Below are 17490 nucleotides of genomic sequence, written 5' to 3'. Positions count from 1 at the left end.
AACAGGCTTAGTGTCTTGTGCACTTAAACAAACCAACCCTCAATAAGCTATGTTGATCCAGCCCATATATTTTAAAGCCCTCCAAGGGCCACATTCTTTAGGCAGGAGAGACCAAGTATTCTCGCAAGAGTTAGGATAAAATCCACAAAGGCGTATGAGCTGGCGCTCTAAAGACAGCTGCCGTGAGCTTAGTAAGGACCAGACTTTATGGGCAACTTGGCATTAACTTTATTCTATCTTCAGTATAATTTTAAGTACATAAGAAAGATTTTTATTTCCACAAGCCTCAGGAGAGAAGTACAAGTCACAGGACAGTTTCAAAATAAAGAGTTGCATATCTTCTGTTAATTTTCAAGTGGAAAACTCAAAAATGTGGCAAAAAGGGAAAGAGATCATCTGCATTGCTACAATTAAACAGGCAGCTCCCTTTAGTGGGCCGTTACAGTACCATGCCTTCAGCCTGGGCACAATCACCAGCGTGCTGGGTGACACAAGACTTTCTGCAGAGAAGCCGCGGGGAGGGGACAGCTAGCTAAAGAAGAGGGGGGTTGCCCAAGCGCTATGGGGCTAATACGCGCCAGTGAGCAATAGAACCGAAACACCATGGAATTGTGCTTACGAGTAATTAAATACTCCTCTTGGGATGGAGAATCAATCCTGCCCTGGGGGAAAAAAAGATATGGGTCCTGGGAAAAACCGTCCTGGAAGACTGAACAATGTTCAGTTGTTCAAAAGAGGCCTTCTCGGCACAACTTTCCCTTTGTAAGAGGGCTTGAATGGAAGCGGTTGAGGGCAGCTTCCTACTGCTGGACAGATTCCCAGAAAGGAGGATCCGTTCCATGGGAATTGCGTGGCACCTGTATCTGGGCAGTTTCCCCCCAACATCATGGCACAACACAGAATTTACACGGACAACACAGGGAGGGGGAAATAGTCAGGGGAGAAGGAATGTTACACATCCCAGTTTTCAGCCTTTGGTCCAGCAAAGCTATTCTCAGCATCTCTTGGTGAGATTCGTTGAGCAGAATTAACTCCCTTGGACTTCCCCAAATTACACCTGTCAAGCATACTTCATACATCTATCATGGGAGGGGTACCATATCCTGGTAGAAACTCCCCTCCCTCAGACAACGTTCTGCATTTAAGTGAAGGCAAGGAACAAAACTCCTTGATGCCCATTTGACATCTATATGGATTGGACAATACAGGTTTTGCCTGACCAAGGGGTGAATGCCACACCTTCCTGCCAGTCAAGAGAAAGAATGGAATGAACCTGCCAACCTCCCCCAAATCCCAGCCTGAGGTATTTTCAGTGAAGGAAGGGAGGCAAGTCTTTCAGAAGACAGAAGCAGACTGAGAGTTGAAAAATGGGACAGGGAATCTAAAAGGCAGCCCCCAGAAAGCGTTTTTGTCCCACAGTGATGGTAGAGAGAGGGGAGGTCGTGGAGCACCAGGCCATCTTATCCGGCGATTTCTGTCACCGTGGTGACCAACTTCTGCCCGTTCCACTGCGTCTTGAATTGTTCAGGGATAGGGAATTCGTTCTGGGGAAACCAAACATACAAGTCAATGCTGGCTGATGTGTAAGACCGACATCTCTGGTGCTGAGGGCGCCTCTGTCCCCAGGCACAGCCCCCATGGGTCACGCCTCTAATAATTTTGCAAGATTCCTAATCCAGTTTATATTCTGCTTCCCACAGTGGATGAGCAGCTGGGCAGCCCGATGTTTGGGGGAAGCACAACACACTAGTTTTCTTCCCCCATTAGTAGTATTCGGTGACACGCTGCTAGGGAACACAGGAATTTTCTCCAGCTATCAATGGTATTAATCTGGAGATCAGTGAGTGAATGATAAAGCTACAAAGAAACTTACTGGCACAGCACCTTCTACATCCCCAAGTCTCTAAAGATTTGAATACCCTTCATGCCAGCCTTCCTCCATCTGACACGTTCCAGCTGTGCCATTTCTGGCTGGAAGTTCTTAGACTTTACAATCCCAACACATTTTGAGGATGGCTACATAAACCACCTGAAGTTTTGGTTTTTCTTAATTTCCATCTCTGGCTGGGTCCATGCTGTATGTCTTAACAGGTCAGTTATTAATCTAGCACAGTGTTTCTCAACCTTAGCAACTCTAAGATGTGTGGACTTCAACTCCCAGAATCTGGCGGGGGAATTCTGGGAGTTGAAGTCCACACATCTTAGAGTTGTTAAGGTTGAGAAACACTGATCTAGCAGGAGTGTTCGCACGATATACTCACCTCACTTTTATTTTTGGCAGCTGCTGTGTGAACCTAAATCCACAAACTTTGGCTCGTTTATGGTTCACTCTGTTTACAGATTCAGAAAATGGACTAACTAACCAGGTTAAGTGTGTTGCATGACTACAGCTGAGGGCATTGGCCTTTGCCAGTGAAAGCCTGCTTCTCTTTAAAGAACGGGTAACACCTGCTCAGCAATGAAATTCTCTGAAACCATGATCTCTTTCCACGAGAGACAGGAGTTTTTAATTATGAGAAACTCCCCCTTTTCAGCCTCACTGACTCCCCCCCCAAGTAATACCGAAAAGAACTCACAAAGTCACCGTTGTCCGTTGGAACAAGCACGTTCATCTCTGAGGACTTGGCACTAACAATCTCGCAGTTTAGGGAGCTCTTGCTCAAGTAGACTTGACAACCGTCTGTCTTGTTGATGGAAATGGTTGGCACTTTACCCATCACCTAGTAGAAAAGACCATGGTGAGAAACCACTAAAGGCTCCATTTCCCAAGCTAAGACTGGGCAATGTTTTTTCCTGTTGAAATCACATTTCCCTCATGGCTCATTTACAAGCTGCACGGTGGACAGGGCTAAAGCAAGCAGCAGGAGGAACAAGTCCAAAGCCAGAAGTTGATGATTCTCTTCTCCTTCTGAAACCCCTCTTTACGCTCTCTCAAGAAGGGACATACAGATTCCTAAAGGACTGCTGAAATTTGGCTAAGGGTTGCAGATGGACTACCCCTTCCCTAAATCTAAGATAGAAAAGAAGGGCAGGAAGGTGGGCTACAACATTTTCATCCCCAGTCAACATGGCCAAGAAGGATGCCAAGTTGGGAAAAGCTACATTAATGCACTGGAGAGTGTACTTTCTTTCAAAACTTTGCAGAGCGTGTGTTTCGGAATTACTTTTAATGGAAGGCAAGTTAAAAATGAGTAAAGAACTATAGAGCTAAACTAGAAACCAGCAGTGGATATAGTCTTATCCTTCAAGCTCTGAAACCAGAAAGCCATTCAAAGCACTGGCCTCCACAGGGAAAAGTGCAAACATTTTCTCTCTCGAGATGCACTGTTTGGTCCCTTTCTTCTTGAAGGACAGGTGGCACACTCAAGAGAGGCCTGCCTGGTGCCCGCCTCCATCAGCTGGTTCTACGCTAGGTTGTAACACAGATTTTATTAACCTGGCCTTATAGCTGCCACTTATGCTTTTGATACTGATTTTACACACTGATTGCTCTGTTCTGCAATTCTGCATGTTTCATGTGGACGACTGGCATGTAGCTCATGTTTGTTTGTTTAAAACATTTGTATAGCTGCCCATCTTAAACCAAACACTGGGCAGTTTACCACCCAGCAATAAAAATGATAGAGTTATAAAAATAAAAAGCAATAAAACCCAAAACAGAAAAACCTGGCACATGCAACCTACCACGCTCTCATCCTGCTCTGACTTCACCCTATCCCAGCACCTGGGGGAAGAGCAAAGTCTTGAGCGCTTTCTGGAAGGTTAAAAGGGGGGGGGCGCTGTTGGATCTCAAGGGAGAGGGTGTGCCTTACATAACTAACAACACGGGCACCTACCAGATGTCTTTGAGACACGTGGTAGGAGAAAGTTATTATCAAGCTGAGAGGAACCACGGACACGTGCCATTACCTGAAGTTGAACACTTCGGCTGTTGATGACCTCAACAATGCCCACCACATCATCAAATACCAGCCCAAGTTTCTTACAGTTATCTGCAAGAGAGAGCGAGCGAGAGAGAGAGAAATGGGACTAGCACAGTGTTTCCTTTAAGAAAATAAACCTCAATGTGGCTAAGACCTGTCATTCGTTCACTGACTGATCCTGGGCAATCCCACATAAAAGCTTCCCCCACAATCCTGAAATGCAAGGGAAAGAAATCCAAAAACATCACCACAACATTTGGCACATGGGTAGATTTGAGTAAGGAAGTCTCCCTAGAGTCAGGCTCAACTCCTAGTGACTTCACGAACAAATCCTTCTAGTCTCTTGGCAGCAACACGGAAGTGGTCTGCCTTTACCTTCTTCCAGAGTGCTTTTGCCTTCATGGCCTAGCCTGCAATCTTGGGATTTCCTGAAATTACCTAGATGCTGCTATGGCCTAATGGCTAATCAATAAATCATCATCATCATCATCATCATCATCTAAACCTAGCCGCTGCCATCTAGATGTCTCTTATAAAATCAGTACACTATATATCTGAAACCTATCTATAGGAGTTAATTTCATCACAGAAGCCTATACAGGAATTCTGGAATGTGTGAAGCAGTCCCAAAGCAACCACTACGTGGAGCCAAAGTGGTTTCAGAGTTTAACAATGATTTTGTTTTCTATCCTGTTTCCAGAGAGCTCAGACTTCCAAGTCATTTGTCCTAGAAATTCTGTTTCCTGTCCAATGTATCTTAGAAGTATCTAACTCCACCACATCACCCTCAGTTCAGTGATTTCACAGAAAGCTGAAAATGAACCTTAGGGGTTTTATGGGGGTGGGGGTGGGGGATTTATGCAGTGTATGAACCCAGGCTGTTGGGTCAGCTAAGTACTGTGCAAATTCAGAAAACAGGTTAATTCAATAACCAAATTAAGCATGGTAGTGGGGGAATGGAGCTAATAAAGTGCTAATCACAGATAACACATCTCAAGATGCTTCTGCTGCATTCTCCCTTCTTGCACATTTTTATTCTAGACATCAAAGCCAAGATTTACCAGCGAACAGTGAGGCGGCCAGGTATTTCTGAAGCTGCAAGTAAAGCTGTCAGCCCTGTTTTGATAGATGGACAATAATGTCCTCTTAAATGAACACTATAGTTTAATAACAGGATGACTGCAACTGGACACATGCTTGCTTGGCTCTTTTGGAGAATTAATGTTTTTACATGAAGCATCGTTTTGGAACTTCTCTGCTCCCTTTGCTGGATTTCTCATTTGGGGGGCTTCCTCCAACACTTTAGATCCCTCCAGATTAGTCCCTACCAGTGCTACAACCTGGTGTCCCTGAACCATTTCTCCCAGAAAAAAAACCCTTGTATTTTATGTTTCCTCCTTCAAAAACTTTTGGCCTCTTCACTAAACACACAAAATCACAATGCGGGCTGTTTCATTTTGGGTCAGCTGCTGTGCAATGCCAACCACAATTGTGATTTATTTAACAATTATCTATATTGGAACACTCAGCAGAACACTCAGCACTGCTCACTCTGGGCTATTTAGCTCAGGACATTCAGAATTGTTCAGCAACATCAGGAGGGTGACAGATGAGCCACCTATAGAGAACAAACCACAGTTAAGTAAACCATGGCTTAGGACTAGGCTCACCCATTTTTTAAAAAGCCTATCCCAAAGAAGAGGTGTGAATTTACCCAGTGTGATGGAGTTGATCTTGCCTTTGATATGGAGTGTACTATTCACACACTTGTAGACATAGGCCACCTGCTTCAACTCTGTGTCGCTGATCACCAAGTTGGAGGCATTCTCTTGGTTCTCCTGAAGAGGAAGGAGCAGTTGTCGTTATTCTGGTTCCTCCCCCTCCCTAGATGCAACCAGGAGCAGCAGAAACCATGAAGAATTTCACCAAGAATCCACTCACAGGCTTGTGGGGAGGATCCCCCATACGCTAGATTAACTGGGTATCAGGCTAGAAGTTCTTATCCGAATTGCAGACGGTAAGCCTCTCAGACAGAGGCACAGAGCCTGGAGCCCAACTCTTTCTCACAGCAGTTACTAATGGGGCAAAAGGGGAAAACAACAAACCAGGAGCAGAGTAATTTTATCAATATTTAATTTTAGTTACATTTCCAGGTAAATGAAACTGAGGTTTTGTCCTGGCTCTACCTCCTACTTTGAGGGAGGGGGCTGCCCCACCCAACATGCCTCTTGAAGGCCAAGGACTTGAAAACAGATGATGCACCACCTCAAGGCGACATATGCTTTTTTGCACCTACACAATCTGGCTCTCATGCAAGCAAAACTATTTCCCAGACTCCTGCCTGAGAATTCTTTTAAACTGGGGAGGCTCTCTGGGAAAGAACCACCCCTTAGGCAGTGTTCCTCAACCTTGGCAACTTTATGATGGGTGGACTTCAACTCCCAGAATTCCCCAGCCAGCGCTGGCTGGGGAATTCTGGGAGTTGAAGTCCACCCATCATAAAGTTGCCAAGGTTGAGGACACTGCCTTAAGGGACACAAACTCTAAAGGACACAAGTGTGAAACGCTGCACACTCACCACTCTCCATTTCTTGCCTTCTAACTCCAGCACAGCAGGCTCCTTCTTTGCTGGCAATTTGGGGGAAACATTTGCTGCACAGGCAGGCTTTGGAGCCGTGAAGGGTTTGGGCCCCGTCCGCACAGGGCCCCCTTGGCTTTTCAGCGATGGGTTTTTGTGGGTCTTCATCTCATCAGACACATGTTTCAAGCCTAGGATGTGAAATCATCATTGGTGGGGTTCACTCACAGCACTAACCCATAATGTGTTACAGTGTGTTGTGAACCTAAACGTTTGACCGAACAGTTGGCCTTATATCTAAATCACTCTCTGCCTGTTCACTGAGCTCTGGCAATGTTCTTAACATGGGGTCCTTTCTTCAATATATGGGAAAAATGAAGCACCTATGATCCAAGGGATGTATGATCCAAGGGAACGTCTCCCACCTCCATCCCAGAATTGATGTGCTGCAAAAAATGTATTCAAGCAATTTTGGAGAAGATGCCTCCCGGAAAAAGACAGGAAGTGTTCCAATGGCATGCAGGTGGCAAAAAAAGCTGTAATTCCAAGCCAGGAGGAGTTCTCTATAACTCTCCCCGATCTCTCGCTCTGCAGATGCATTTGGAGGACGACTTCTGGAATTTAAAGCTACTGGGCTTTGCAGGGTCACAAGTATGCTTGTAGAGGTGCCCTACTCACGGGAACCTCACAGCACTCCGAGTTTAATTAGCTCTGCTTAAGGCAAGAAAAAGGAATTAAAAAAAAAACATGTTCTAAGGTGCAGAATACCAAAGATGTGAGCTACGGTTCAACATTATTTCTATTGGCCATGTTACCATGGCTGCAGATTTGGGAAATGCAACTCTCTAGTTTCATTATTTCCTGGAAAGGCTGCACAAGTGCAGACTCTTAAATCTCAACTTTACCTGCTCCCAGAATATCTTTCTAGTCCTCAGTTCAGCGCAATTCTGAGGCCAAGCTACTGTTCAAAAGATATTAATTTGCTTTCGGTTCTAAACACAGTTCTATCTTTAGCCCCACCAACCATCTGTCCACATAAGAGAATTAACATTTGTGGCATTTCGCAACCTGTTAAGCAAGCCAAACTGGGTTGTGGAATGCAGCTAAAACAGCACGCTGCAGAACCTCTCATCCCCTGCACCAATTCCCCTACACAGAAGACTGAAGAACAATTCCATCCAGGACACTTTTTTAAGTTTAAAAAAAAGGCACAGCCAAGTAAGCTAGCTTACAGAATCACAGCTAGCCCACTCACTGTTGGATTAACTGATCCGCCTACCAGAAGTGATGGCTTCTCCCTGGTTGATCTCAGCAAAGAGTGCTGAGCGGGAGGCAGAGGCATCTGAACCAGAATCTGTGCGGGCAGGAATTGTGGGGGGAGGCGGGCCAGGGGGAGGGGGTGGCAGGGCACCACCAGGAGGACGCCGAGATCCATTTGCTGCATCGGTTGGCAGAGGTCCCTGGGAGGATGGGGGAAACAGAACATCCAGTTATTGTGTCTGCTGAGCAGACAAGTAAAAATATCCCAAGGAGAACTAAGGCACCTGGAATATGGATGGGCAGGCTGCACTCACCGTTTTGCTCCAGGTGAGTCCAGTGGTGTGATACTGCTTGATGTATGCCTGCAGCTCAGTCCAGATGCTGAGATAAGCTTTCACCCACTCCACGTGCTTCTTATCGCTAGAGAAAGAAGACCCAGACAGACTAAATGGGCTGCACCATTTGAAATCCTGCTTATGAGGGGAGTCCTAGTTCACTGCCCCTTTTTTTCAGATAGAACTGCTTGGACAAAGTGACTTCTCAGAGTTTTTTGGGCAGGGGAAGCAACCTAACCTTCAATACTCAATATCAAGGTGATCTCCTAATTTCTCCCCCCCCCGTGTGCACCCCCATATGCTTTCATACATGGAGTTTCATTTTTGCCATGCAACTTTCTTAGAATTTTTTTTCCTGTTTTCCTCATTCCAACTACAGGCTACCTTAGCTAGCTGGATTTTAAAATGCCCAGCTTATGAAACTTAGTAAGATATCAACACTCCCCTTGCAGGATATGAAATTCCATCCAAGGAGGTTCTATTCACAAATCTTGCCTTTGTTCTGTAGCTGTAACCTGCTTGCTTGCAGCTGGGTTATTGATAATCTAATCCTACCCCCCAAGAGATCAACCAGTAAAACTTCAGATAAGAGTTTAGAGGATATGGGGCACGCTGCTTTTTAATTAAGTGACAATGCATCCAGAGTCAGTTCCCCTGAGAAACAAAGGCTACTTGCGGCCTTCTGAGAGAAAACATACACATCTTTATATTCTTTGAGGACCCGATTGCTATAAAACATGGCGGCATCAGTCATTTCTTTCACGTAAGGGCCGGGCTTGGGGGCCTACAAGAAGAGAAAAGAAAACAGCACATAAGCCTTTCATCTCAGCAGGATAACCAAGGCAACCTCATTTTTAAAAACCAACTGTTTTAATTTAACTAATTTACAGACAGAGACCAAAAAAACAGTGCACAAGAAGCAGTTTACAGGAGAATAGGGATAATATTCCAACAGCTCTATATAAAAATAGAGTAAAATAGAATAAAAACCATGATAGATATGAAAATTCAGCACCCTTAACCAGCACAAAAATTAACTCAGGCCCTTCTAGTAGCAATAAGGATTGAGTAAAATTTTGCTACATGCTTGGAAATTTTAGCTGAAAATAAAAAAACAAGTAACTTGAGTTTTGGACCAGCCTGCACGGTGTGTAGGAAGAGGAATTATGAGCTCTGCACGCCAAAGGTGACAGAGGAAGCAATGAAGTAAAACTGATTGCAGAGTCAGAACAGATACAGAAACATTCTTCTTAAGAGATGTATTATATCTCTCCTCCATCAGCATCAAAGACTGGGCAATGCTGATCTGAATGATAATCTTTTAGAGGTTGCTATCTGCGTTCATCCTTTTAGAAACAGAAACTCGGAGCAACTTCGAATGGAGAAGTTTTGGTTCCCAAATCCTTACCATGGCGACCCAGCCTAGCGCAGGTATGCTTTCACTAACTGTCGAGAGATGGTTGAAGAATTTGCTGCCACGGTTCTTCTCTCTGAAGTTCTGGACCACCTGGATCTGATCTGATATTGGCTTCAACAAGACTGAGAAGTTACTCTGAAATTGCAAAATGATGGAAACTAAGAGGTGAATTATTTATGCACCAAAATCCTCTTGCTGCCGTGGATCCTCCTTGATCAATATTCCTGCTGATGCTACTATTCTTATGCCCCAGCATTAAGCATGTGGATAGAAAGCATCTATATACATTTTTATTCTGCTTTTTGGAATGGCATATAGTTCTCTTCCCATCTATCTTCCACCCTGTAACTACACAAGGGCCACTTTACACATCACACTGAGCCATGGTTTGTTGACCCACAGTGTCTAGATTCACCATCATGCTAACTCCTGGTTTGTTTTAATAACAGTCCTTTGACTAAAGAACTGCTAGGTTCACTGATTGTACTAAGCCATAAATCAAGGTGTACAAACTGCAATGACTGGGTTTTAGTTGGTTCTGACTTTTTCTGGTACTGCGCAAGGTAGAACATGCTGGCAGGTTATAGAACAGGAATGCAAAGGAGTGGCTTCTCATTGCTTTCTGAATGCTCTATGGCAGTGTATCCCAACCCCAGCAACTCCCAGAATTCTCCAGCTAGCATGCTGGGAGTTGAAGTCCACACATCTTAAAGTTGCTGAGATTGAGAAACACTGATCTATGATTTAGATGTTTCCTTCCAATCAGCTTCATCTGTTTGTGGGTAGCCTTTCCTGTGCACACAGCGTGTGCTGGGAGAGACGTTCAATGCTCAAAGGTGATAGAATCTTTTAAAAAGGCAACTCACTACAACTCCTCATGATCTAGTACTCTGGGCTAACCTCCCTCTAATCAGAAAGTACGCCAGGAACAACAACTCACATGAAAACAATGGGGATAGGTTGTTTTGAGGGAAAGAACTCTTAGGTCTAGCTTTTAATGAAGTCTACCTTGGAAGCTTTCAGGGCAGTCTAAAAAAGTCAATATGACCATCCTGATGGTATACAATGGTCTCAAATGAGACAATTTTGGGAGCTGGTTGTGTTCTGATGTATTTCTTAAACTAGATCTTGAGGTCTAACAAGCAAAATTGCTGTTCTGGTCAGAGAAATATATCAAAACAAGCATTATCAACTTGCTAATCCATCCCATCGCACCTAATACGACCATTTAGTGAGTTATGCTTAGGGTTTTTCAGAACGCTGGCTTTTGGGAAAAGGTATTTATTTCAAAGATGGCTTTGCTCGGAAGATTCCATGTTCATATGCAAATATCCTTGAGAGAAAAGAATCCAGTTCTTTAACCAGTTTCACACATGTTCCACTGCTATAGTCCTAAAGGTTTCTCTCCACTTACTGCTATGGGCTGCTGGCACTGAGACGCAGTCACCAGGAGAGCTCTCTCTGTCATCAACCCAACATGGACCATCTCAGCCTTAAAGAGGGGGAGAAAGAGACCACTGTATGAATTGGCAGCAATGGAATTAGGTTAGCAAAATACAGTTCCAAGGATCATTGGCTGTATCAAAGGAAGACAGGCTATATACATTGTTTATTACATCTGCATACTGTTTTTCATTCAACAAAGGTAGTTTACAACAATGAAACAACAACAACAAAAATAACACTAAAACAATACCCTCCACAGCTATCAGGAACCAACTCCTCAGGGAGAACTTGTGAAAGTTTACAGTGACTTAATACAAGTCAAAGCCAAAGGCCTTGAAATGCTGTGAAAGATGTACAATTTCAGTGTAGGTTCAACAGGACTTTCATGAACTTTGGAAGCCTGTATGAAAGACTCATTCCTGATAGGGTTAAATTCCACTGACACCACACCAGACATGCTTGTTTCTTCCTAAGCTAAAAGAAAAAAAAATGAAACTGTAACTTCAATGAGGAGCTATTCCAGGTTCCTTTTCTAGCTCTGCAATATTAACATTCTTTTAGGATTTTTATGCGACTGATATCAGGCTTGTCAAAACAGACCCCTCCCAAGGAACGAACAGCAGTACTGAACAGATCTTGCTAGCGTGGATCTTTCTCCAGTCAAAAATCCACAAACAAACGGTACCTATTTGCCAATGCAAATTCCCAGTGAATTCATTTCCTTGCTGTTCTTTTTAATGTAAATTTCCAAGATACAAACTTCATGAACATAAAATGGAGCTCCAAGTTGCAACGAGAGCTAGCAGGGCCCACTCAGCATAGGGCAAACCAGCATGTGGCCAAGATTTGATATGCATATTAATAAGGGCTTGAAGACTTACTAGGGAAGGAGAGGAGAGGAAGATGGGCCTTGCAAGAGAAAAAGTGGCAGCAAGATGATTTAACAGCTAATATATATTGTGACCATGTATGTAATTTCATAGGGGGCGGGGAACTATTAATTTGCTGTACTTGTTGCAAGGAAGATTGGAAGGTGCTTTAAATATTCTTTTTTCCCCCTATTTCCCTCCTTTTCTTTTCTTTTCTCTTTTCTGCAATTTGTATTCTTCTTTCTTTTTATTTTTGATCTCAGTTTGCATTATCTTTTAGTATTGTAAAACTCTATAATAAAAAGCATTTTAAAAAGGCTAATATGTTGTAAAGTTCTTGGTGCTCGCAGAGCTCGTTTGCTTGCAGACGTTTCGTTGCCCAGCCAGGCAAGTAAGGCTGGTGCTGCTGCTGAACTCCACAGTTCAAACCCATATTCTCTTCTACTGAAAGCTAATACAGTATTCTCTGCAATTCTTCATAAAGCCTGGGTGGAGATATTTTATTTCACTTTTATACAGCTTTTATTAAGAATCTTAAGGATATAAACTAAATTAAAGGAGAAAAAGCCGGAAAGAGGGAAATAACAGGAAAAGTTAAAAGTGCAGTAATAAAACAGAAGGAAGTAGAAAAACGAGAAAGATATGAAGAAGTAGCTTCCAACATTTTTCACAGCCGTTATAAGTACAAATGCTATTTTATCCTCTCTCTCTCTCAACTTACTGGGTAGTGATATTTTAGAAATAGGTCAGTGCTGGTGTAATATATCGGGAGAACTGTAGAAAGGAAGGGAATTCACACTTCAGGAAAAAATCCTCTGAGTCGTCTCAGGGCTCCTTGCCCCACTTAAACCCAATAGACGGCAATAGCCTATTTTACAGGGCTGCTGTAGGAACTCCTGCGAAGCACTCCAAATACAGTCTGTGAGATTTACTGTGTAAAAGGCTTATAACCAGCGGTGCCTGCAGCCAGCCACAGGGTCGCTAAAGTAACAAAATGAAAGGGTCCGTCTACCCTCGCATGTGTGTGCGGTGATGCCCCCCAGCAGAATGCACGTTTCATCACTTGCACCCCATCCCCGCTCCCCTTCTGCAGATGCAGGATCACACCTACCAACGCTGCAGCAGTTCAAGAGGCCTAGGAAACACGGCAGCCAGTGATTCAAGGGGAGGACACAGCATCCATACGCACAAAAGCGATACCCCATGAAAAAAAATCATACAGGCCAAGTTCCTATTTTTAAATCAAGCTCGTTTTCTGAAAAATTGAATTTTCTATTCTATGGAGATTTGAAGGTAGCAAGCCAAAATTACTGCAGTCTTCAGAATCTAAACATTTCTTCTCCCCTCTTGCAGTCTCTGGCCACACAGATTTTTGAGGACCATTGAATTACTGCCAAAAAGCCCACAAAGTGTATGAATGGAGTCTACATGGCCTCCATTCACCATTTATTGTGTTAGCTTGGTCATACCACCTCAGTTTTCTGGGCAAAAAGCCCATTAGCCTCAGTTGACTGCCTGCCAAAGAAATTAGGGGCAACGTATTTATGTCCTCTCAGAATAGGAAACAGGAAGGAAGCATGAATCATACATGTTTTTGGACTTCACTGCCAATTTCTCTGCTGATCTTCATGTACGCAGCCACTGGACCTGCCAAGAGCTCATCAAAAATTTGCACATACTCAGCGACACCTGCAGAAGGAAAAGAAGCAGATGAGAACTATGGGGCTCGTGGATTAGGTCTGGGGCAGCTGTAAATCCACCATGCAGTGAGCATTTGGGCTGTATTAGCGCCACAAATATAATCTCCAAAAGGCGCTTCAATGCATAAACTTGGCAACATCTTGCAATGTCTTAAAGCAGGGGTGTCTTTCCCGGGTTCATGCGTGTGATCCTGGGAAAATTGCAGCTGGCTTTAAGGTGCTACAAAGGCACCACGGTGGCGCTGCCAATGATCTTTCGGAGATTGACTCCAAAGCCCTGCTCAGCCCTAGTAAGCAAATTTGCTCTCCTTTCCAACTACTTCTGCTCCCAAAACGTACATTTTCTTTCCTAAACTTTGTGCCCTCCAAGGGTGATGAGGCTACAGTCCACCAGCATTTCTAGCCCTGTGGTTGGAGAACACACCCTTTCACAGGATTTCTGAGGGCAGGTCATAGCTGCCATGTGGGCACGGCCAATGCCGAAGAAATAGTTTATTCCTCCCCTTCTGGCTGCCTCAGATGCCTCCTACTGGTTCAATTTATCATAGTTTGGAACTGAATGCAGATGCTGGGTGCTGACATTTTGCAGCATGTTGGCTTCCCATTTTTAAATAAAGGGGGGGGGAAATCAAAGAACAAAAATTCTGACATTGGCAGCAGGCTGTTCCACTGTGTACATAAAAAGGAGGCAACTACACCCCAAAGGCAAAAATAACAACAACCATATCTGACAGCTCCGTTGCGCTATTCTACATTTTTGATCTAGGGCTGGCAAAACCAGATGTGTGAGGAAGGGAAAGTGAACTGCCAATCTGGTTCACGCAGAAAGAGCCAGATGTGCAGGCTGCCCAAATATGCTCACCCTCCTGGAATATCAAAGGATATCACCTGGCACAGAAAGCTTACCTTTCGGGGCACTGTCCCCATGGCCACCGTGCACGCCAGGACCACAAGATGCCATCTCCAGTCGTCCCACAGCTTTCTCCAGCCTCTCAACTAGGCTCTGCAGCTCTGTCATATTTCAGCACCTGCCAGATGGGACCACGCCATTAGGAGGAAGCTAATGCAGCCCAAACTGAAACCAATTTCCTTTAGGGGCCTTCTTATACCAACTCAAGAGCAAAGACCGAAAGGAAGCTTATTTACAGAATACTGGCAAAAAACCCTCCCTGAAACAAAGCCCAAGGCGGAAGCACAGTGCTCACTGCTCAACACTTATACAGAGATAAACATGTGGGTGAACCCAGCCAATGCTCTACAGTTGAGGAAGTGCAGCCTTTTTCTTGGAAATACAATAAAAGTTAAACATGTGGAAGTAATTGGAGCATTTCAATCTCTAGCTCTCTTGTCCTTGTAGACGTATCAGTTGACATCTTCCATATTTATTCTAATGTTTTAGCTTTGCTGGGGATTTTCGGTCCCAGAGTTTGAATTCAGACACAGAAAGCTGTGGGGGGTTTTTGCCTTTCTTATCCCACACAACGGCTGTCCTCCACAGCATCGCCACTGTACTAATGCTGACCCTAAATGGCTTTCAATCAGAGACTTTTAACTATGAGAAATATTCGAACTCTGTGCAGATCTGGATACACAATTATGTGTGGGTTGAAGGCCATAAATGGTCTTTAAATGGCATGCCAGGGGGCGGCCGCACACTGAGTCAGACTAGGACAAAAACTAAATTTGATGAAATGTCATTTTAAATGGAATGCGATTAACATAAATACTCTGGCAGGCTGCGATCTGGAAGACATACTTTGGGCCCGGAGCAAGAACAGCTTCCCTCTCCTATTCATTAAAGGAGATGGACATTTCAGGCTTGAAAGAAGGCTCTGATTTAAGAGTCTCCCTGATGTTAATGAATGAATATATAATTTTTATTAAGAATGTTGATTATAATAATAAAAACTAATACAAACTAAACTTAAAGAAAAGAGAATAGAAGGAGTAAAAAGTGCAAGAAAAAAAAATAAAGGAAATATATAAAGAAGTGACTTCCAATGTTCATCACAGTAAGTATAAACGAATTTAGTGACTCTTCACCCACTCTATGGTTACAAACATTTATCTCTTCATCCCATATCCCATCTCTTATCTATAAATAAATCCCTAAACTCATCTTTTCAGCTCTGGTGTCAGCAGAAGATCCATAAAGGTTGCCAGAAGTAACAATGCAACTTGTTTTAACCTTGATCAGATAAACCAACTTCATATTCCTTCCTTTTACTTCTAACAGTCTTAATCTTTAGTTCATTCGAATATAGTTACAGGATTTGATTTCTCTTAATGAATGGATTCCTTAAAGCAACAGCGTTGTTCGTCCAGCTCACAGCAAAGCTGGGAGAAGGTCGTGGTTGGGCTCCTTTAATGAGCAGCAGAGAAATGTTGCACTCACATGAGATCCAAAGCACATCTTCCAAATTGGGGCAACTGCTTTAGCTAAATTAGCATGCTAGGCTTAGGGCGGGCATGTGCCAAGACAAGCAGATGTCCAAGATAACAAAAGCATCCTTGTCTGCTTTCCTATTCAACCTTATTATCCAAGGAATACTAAATAATGGATTACGGCACCTTAGTTTTGAAAGCTATTTTCCTCAGGGAAGATATAAATGGGAGGTCCTTTATAGTCCTCTTCCCATCCACCCCCTAATATATGGGAATGCCAAGAGGGACTGGCCAGCTACTTTTTAATCAGTTAAGTCATTTGATCAATGAATTACTGCTCTCGCCTGGAACATGAATCACAGCTCTAGCCCAGGAGCAAAGTTCCCTTCTATTGCATTAGATCTGAAAACTACTTTCGGCCCACTGTCGCCAGCTGCAACTCTGTGCCTCGAGAACCACCTGAGCCTTCTTAGTAAGATTTCAGACATTTTCACACTTTGAATTCCAAGCAGATACAATGTGCTGTGCATTTGGTGGGACGCACTTTCCTATAAGAGACAGCAGCAGGACCCGAGGGAGCTATTAATGGATACAAGGGGTGACAATTCATGCCTATGCACCCTTAATCACAGTGAGACTGCTGTGCCATCTCATGCTCTACAGAAAAATATGTTACATCAGGGTAGCACGGGTGCTTTGCTGGGTTGAGACCCTTGGAGGGCATTTTGTGGATGGCACTCCAAAGGAATAAACCACAGTATAGCTCAGTGTGATGCGTGCCTTCACACAGCATACTAAGACAATGTCTGGCTACAAGCTACTCAATCCCATTTTAGTCTAGCTTAGTGAGCCGTGCACACCCAGCCAGTAAGGAGACAATAGTTGCCTGAAGCAACACTTTGTTTCCAGTCACCACATATACCACCACAAAGAGGAAGGATGCAAACTCATTCCTGGAACAGAAAACACCCTTTGGCTTCCCCTTTGCAGAAAAGCCACTGCTCCTAGGTGCACTAATGAATTCAGAAAAATTCAGCTTTTCACTAAGCTTTAGCTTCCACACATTCTCAAGCTTTTCCGTAACTTCACTGGGTTACTGGAGAGCATGTAGGAACATGGAATATTTACAGAATTACTGGATATCTGCTGTTAGGAAAGGGGGTCTTTCCTCAAAGTAAGAGGATTACACAACTTTAGGGTTTCTATCCTCCCACAGGAAACTGGGATAATAAACTAGGATAGATTTTCTAGAACCAAAGCAATTTTCTCACTAATCTCCAGTACAATGGAAGATAAGATAGGTCATAAATGAAGGGAGGGAGGGATCAGTGAGAACAGATCAGCTTCTCAATGGTTCACAGAGAACCTCGGTAGTGCAATGGAAGATTCTTGGGGAAATTTGGCTTTGCCAAATGTAGAATGTCCTCACCAACCTCACAGAGGGTGGGGTAACAATATTATGCTACACCATGTCTCGTCTGGCTTCGACTTTGTGTATTCTATGTACACAGGCATTTTGATTTGTAAACTACAGTTTCTGGCTTCGTGCAGGGTTGCACAAGCTCGGGAAGTTTATG

At 43.7% G+C, this 17490-nt stretch overlaps 1 protein-coding gene across 5 annotated transcripts in view; it reads right to left on the bottom strand.

The window, feature by feature from the left end:
• Positions 1-212: 212 nt before the first annotated feature.
• The window catches only part of CAP1 (cyclase associated actin cytoskeleton regulatory protein 1), a 23016-nt gene continuing 5738 nt past the window's right edge, over positions 213-17490 (bottom strand). For all 5 annotated transcript variants that reach the window (XM_088140286.1, XM_007430500.4, XM_007430499.4 and 2 more), the window contains exons 2-13: positions 14435-14556; positions 13417-13517; positions 10928-11005; positions 9505-9648; positions 8795-8880; positions 8076-8181; positions 7781-7961; positions 6502-6692; positions 5638-5761; positions 3910-3992; positions 2577-2720; positions 213-1544 (exon numbers count right to left, since the gene is read on the bottom strand). In XM_088140286.1, coding sequence (XP_087996412.1) covers positions 1461-1544; positions 2577-2720; positions 3910-3992; positions 5638-5761; positions 6502-6692; positions 7781-7961; positions 8076-8181; positions 8795-8880; positions 9505-9648; positions 10928-11005; positions 13417-13517; positions 14435-14546 — 1434 coding nt within the window. In that variant the 5' untranslated portion in view covers positions 14547-14556 and the 3' untranslated portion in view covers positions 213-1460. The remainder of the gene's footprint in view (positions 1545-2576; positions 2721-3909; positions 3993-5637; positions 5762-6501; positions 6693-7780; positions 7962-8075; positions 8182-8794; positions 8881-9504; positions 9649-10927; positions 11006-13416; positions 13518-14434; positions 14557-17490) is intronic.

The sequence above is a fragment of the Python bivittatus genome, unplaced genomic scaffold (genome assembly GCF_059951505.1).
Source record: "Python bivittatus isolate LINGU-HERP-01145 unplaced genomic scaffold, Pbiv_v1 ctg000260_np1212, whole genome shotgun sequence".
NCBI classification, from domain to species: domain Eukaryota; kingdom Metazoa; phylum Chordata; class Lepidosauria; order Squamata; family Pythonidae; genus Python; species Python bivittatus.
The sequence above is the reverse complement of the archived record's forward strand: the minus strand, read 5'-3'. Positions and strand labels throughout refer to the sequence as shown.